This window comes from Bison bison, unplaced genomic scaffold (assembly GCF_000754665.1).
Source record: "Bison bison bison isolate TAMUID 2011002044 unplaced genomic scaffold, Bison_UMD1.0 scf7180017864531, whole genome shotgun sequence".
In the NCBI taxonomy this organism is placed as follows: domain Eukaryota; kingdom Metazoa; phylum Chordata; class Mammalia; order Artiodactyla; family Bovidae; genus Bison; species Bison bison.
In genome coordinates this window covers 6830250-6835273 of record NW_011495081.1, presented here as the reverse complement: position 1 = coordinate 6835273, position 5024 = coordinate 6830250, and the positions used below count along the sequence as shown (strand labels likewise).

The window sequence follows — 5024 nt, the reverse complement described above, 5'->3', positions numbered from 1 at the left end:
GGGAGAGGGCAAAAAAAAAAAAAAAAAGCATGCAGTTTGCCCAGGTTCAGGAAGATTTCCTGAGAAGGGCATGGCAACCCACTCCACTATTCTTGCCTGGAGAATCCCATGGACCTAGGAGTCTTGTGGGTTACAGTTCATCGGGTAGCAAAGAGTCAGGACACGACTGAGCTACTAACACTTGCCCAGGTAGAGATTGAATGATCACACCTTCTCACCCTCCTGTCTCCCTCCCTAGCTGGCAGAACCCAGTTCTGTTCTTGGTACAGCAGGCTCAGGGATCTGCTCCTGGCAGACATCTCTGCACTTGCCCTTGGTGGTTCAGCTCACTGGAATGGGTACAGAATCTGAAATCTCTGTTGTAAAGCACCTCCCCAAGCAAAACTGAGATGGTGGGATCATTGCCATCTTTTTTAAGGAGCTGCTTCTGCCTGTTTCCAGATTGGCATTGCTCTTATTCTAGCCTTGGGGTGGGATGGGCTTTGGAATGGTTCCTGGTGGGATGACTTTGGCCCAGTCCTTCCTCCTTGGCTCCTGGTTGATGCCTCACCCCATGCAGAGAGGAAGACCTTGATGCTGGAATGGGTGCTGTTTAAATGGGCTGGGATACCTCCTTGGAGGTTGGGGACTGGGGGGCTTTGAAGTCTGATTCAGTAGTGACACAGCTACACACGTTTCTTACTCCCCCCTCTTTCAAGCCTAAGTCCACCCTGTGGGTCTTTAAGAAGGGGCTGAACAGCCTAGAAAGGAGTCAGGGATAAAGTGATCACAACCTCTGGCTTAACAGCAGTTCTCCAAACTGAGTCCCTGTGGTGGATTTTGACTTGCGTCTGAATTTGTGGTTGCTATGAAAGTAGGAAAAGTCACTTGGATTGCATTTTATACATAAAAATTTCACATTTTCGAATCCATCTTCTAACTGGCTGCTGTATAAAGCACTTTTGTCAGGTTCATCTTTCAGAGTTATTTGCTTATTCCTTTCTTCTTTCTACATAATTGGAACTTCTTTGCTCACTTTTGTATGAATGTCATAAAAATACCATTTTCTCTTGTTATAGAAAAATTTCTAAGTAATAACATCTCCTGAAAAAAAAATTTGTGACCCCTGTAGGAAAACTTTGCTCCCTTGAAGTTGGTGCTGCCTGAGTCTTTGAGGCTCCCTTGAAGTTGGTGCTGCCTGAGTCTTTGAAGCTCCATCCACCCTAAATTCACAACGTTTCTAATCACCTTTCAAAATCAGATACTTCTCCTGCAGTAATGATGGATGTACAGGTGTAGGGATGTTTTATAATATGTGCATCCACATTACTGCTGTTGTGTCATTTCCTTCTTTCCTACTTCTAAAAAAGTTTGAAAGGTTATTTAAATGCTTTTGTGAACACAGTTTTTGAAAAACATAGAAAATACAATTAAACTTTAATCACTTAGATATTCAGTGGTTCTTCTACTGGTCCCTGGCTCTGTTCCCTTTTCTGTCTAAAATTGGGACCTCCTAGGAAAGGCTTGCTTGTATTTTTTGAATTTGTATTTTGTTTGCCTTGTTGCACTTGCTAAGGCAGCCTGCCAGGACTCTTTGTCCTGCCCTTCCAAAGCTCCTTCTGTCTCCCCAGTCTTGGATTTAGCCTGGGGTTAGTGTATTTGGTATATACACTGACATTAAATAAGCACCACACAATGTGAATTTGCTATGAGAAAATTCTCAAAATTCTCTATTTGGAGAGAACTGTAAAGTGACTCCTCTCTTTCAGGTAACAGATCTGAGGATGTACAGCTATATACAGATGTGATGAGTAGTGTATAAAAAATGACCCCAGTCTACTTATGGAAAGTGTTAAGAGATCATTTTCTCCATCCTTCTCTGCCCCCCTCATCCCTCATATTGAGGGTGGGCAGAGCTTATTCTGAAGGTCACTAAGGATTCTGGAGCCAGATTTCAGCCCTTCTGGAGCCCAAAGATCATGCAAGCCCCGATTACATAATCGCTAGGCTTTATTGCATATTTTATGCTGTGGCATACTGTGCTACAGCTTCATTCAACTGACTCATTTAATTCTTCTGATTACCTTTGAGGTCGATACTCCCATCCCCACTCTGCTAAAGAAGAGATAGGTTCAGAGACTCAAAGTAACTTGCCCAAGTTACCTAGCAGTGAGAATCAGAACTAGGATTTGATTCTCAGTCTCTCTTGTCTTTAAAGCCCACAGGGATTCCAGGTCACTCACTGTCCTCCACCTGAAACATTCCCCTTGTATAGCACCTTTGCTAATAATTGATAAAAGCAAATGCTTATATAAGCTTACTACCTCCCAAAACCATTCTAAGCACTTAATCTTACATTTAATCTGTAATTAAATGTAAGACTTACATTTAATCTGAAACTTTTTGAGAGTTTCAGTAGGTTATCACCCCCATTTTGCAGGGGGGTAAACTGAGGCCTTTGGAGGTGAATTTGCTTGGTGAGACGCAGTATGGGACAGAACAGGTGTGAGGCTCTGCATCCATCCTCTCTCCTGGCACCCGGCTGCCTGTCCTGATGCTTAAGGGCGCTTTCCTTTCCAAAGGTGCTGTCTGCCCTAGGTCTTGCTCGAGGAAGGTCTTTATTCCTCACATCTGTGAAAGAAACCCCATTATCCTTTGGTTTTACCCATAGTTTTCAATCAGAATCGCTCTGTGGATCAGAGGCAGTATTTTCATCAGTCAGTATTGTAAGAGCTAACTTGAGCTTTCACTCCAAAAAGTCTTTAACTTACCAAGCCTCCGTCTTTCAAACTCCCGACTCCTCCAGCTTTGCCTTTACCAGTAGTGAGAACTACTGAAGTTCAGTGCAGGCGCCTAAAGAAACACGCTGAAAGGGCAGAGACCTTTCTCTTCATCCATCCAGACCCAGGGGGAGCAACAGCTTCCAGGGCCACCCTGATTTGTGCTTGCCCAGAACAAGGTCTCAGGGAAGGTGGGACCTTCATGCTCCTATGAGGGGAAGAAGTAGTGAAGTCCAACTGCACTAAGCACAGTTTTCTCCTGATGTTGACCTATAACAGGCAGCTAGCAGGGCTTTCCCTACTCACTTCCCTTGAATCCTCTTCCACAAGTCCCCTCTCTCCTGCTGCTTGCTGAGCCCCTTAAAGCCAGCAGTCCTTGACCATGCCCATTTCATGGGTTGATTCTCACAGCTACTTTGAAAAGGAGTTCTGGGCCTGAAAAATATTCCCACACGCACTAATCTTTTTAGACATTATAGTTTCCTTTTCATTTTGTTCTTTTACTAGGTTTGTGTATACATTTTTAGTAACTGTGCTACCAATTTAAACGAGAATGCTTATTTCCTTTGGCCCCTTGTCAGGTAAAACTTCAAATGCAGAAGCAGTAGTTGCTGATTTGAATACTTTTGATTGAATGGTGACGATTCACCAGTGATGAAGTTGACAGTGGAGTCTATTACCATACAGATTGTCTTTCATGTGAGAGAAGCTTCTAGCAGCTTATAGAGCTTCTGGGGAATCCAGTCAGTGGGAAGTACATGATCTGCCATTTAGGTTGGCCTTCAATGTAGAATTAAATCAGAGAAGAGCGCTCACCTGAAGAAATAAAATCATAATTAATAATGTCTCTTTTTACATGTACGTCTAAAAATACTTGATATGCTGTACAAGCTTCACTTAAGACAATACTTGTTTCCTATATAGGTAGACATGAAGGCAGAAAGTCTGAAGTGGTTTCCAGGGTGGTGGGCAGTGTTATCAAAGAAAGGTTTGACTTGAACTTGTCTCCAGGGAGCGGGAAAAACCTAGTTTCAAATATTCCTGCAACTTTTGTGCTGATCAAGTGTTTATGAATAGAAGTTAAAGTCCCGGTGGGTTTTTCTTTGGTTCACTGGTGAGCTAGAGAGAAATGACAATACCAAGAGATTGACTGTAAAATGATTATTCACCATAGCCTGCTGGGCAGAAATTATTGAACAGGCCGCCTCCATGGCGCCTCGGAGGGAAGAACGCAGGAAAAGGTCTGCGTGGAAATTTGGCTGCAGCCTCTGTGCATGGGCCTTGGTTATCAGGTAGAAGTTTGGGGCAAAGCTATTACAGAAAACTCTGGGAACATGAATTCTGAGCACAGATGCCACTTACATGTGCCTTTTTCTCATTGGGAATTTTTTTTTTCACCCTGGGAAACACTTTTCTTCCACCAAGATGCTGGTTTGCCAGCTGATAACCATCTGGCAGGGGGCTTCCTTGGTGGCTCAGTGGTAAAGAACCCGCCTACAGTGCAGGAGACGTGAGTTTGATCCCTGGATCAGGAAGATCCCCTGGAAAAGGAAATGACAACCCACTGCAGTACTCTTGCCTGGGAAATCCCATGGACAGAGGAATCTGGTGGGCTACAGCCCGAGGGGTCACAAAGAGTCAGACACGACTCAGTGACTAAACAACAACCGCCGTCTGGCAGAGGCAACTCCGGTCGTAATCAGTCTTCGGCAGCCCTATTCCAGTGGCAAAAAGAATGTTTCTACCTCATTCTTCTGAATATACTTAAACACACTTAAAGATGAAAATGTACTTGAATTACACATGCATTTGAAGAGTGAGGGAGTTCTGGTCCAGATAATAGCAGAGAGCTTTTCTCTTCCTTTCTCTTTGTGCAGAGGTCGAGAACTCAGTAATCCTGGAGTCCAGGCCAAAACAAACTCTATATGATCTACTACTGATTTCCTTTTAAGTTCCCCTTTTTGCTAGGACTGACTTCCTTTTATTTTACTCCAACTTGCATTAATCCCAGTTATAGAAGTTTCTTTCCTCTTTCCCTTGCTTTCAACTTCAAACATTTCTTACATAGGAAACCAGTAACTTTTTTTTTTTTTTAATTTCAAAATCTACTTGAAAGAAAATATAAAAGACACCATGACCATATATTTTGGAATATATTTTGGCAGCCGGCAATTTCAGCGTTCCTTTCCGAGCAGACAGAGTTAGATGGGGAGCTGAAATGCCTACGTGACCACTGTGGTCGCTGGGGGCCAAACCACCTGCTTG

The 5024-nt window shown here is 43.4% G+C and overlaps 1 protein-coding gene across 1 annotated transcript in view; it reads left to right on the top strand.

The window, feature by feature from the left end:
- The window catches only part of WT1 (Wilms tumor 1), a 51549-nt gene that overhangs the window by 8802 nt on the left and 37723 nt on the right, over positions 1 to 5024 (top strand). Inside the window, exon 12 of the mRNA XM_010831882.1 lies at positions 3934 to 4051. Within this exon, the coding sequence (XP_010830184.1) occupies positions 3934 to 4051 (118 nt within the window). The remainder of the gene's footprint in view (positions 1 to 3933; positions 4052 to 5024) is intronic.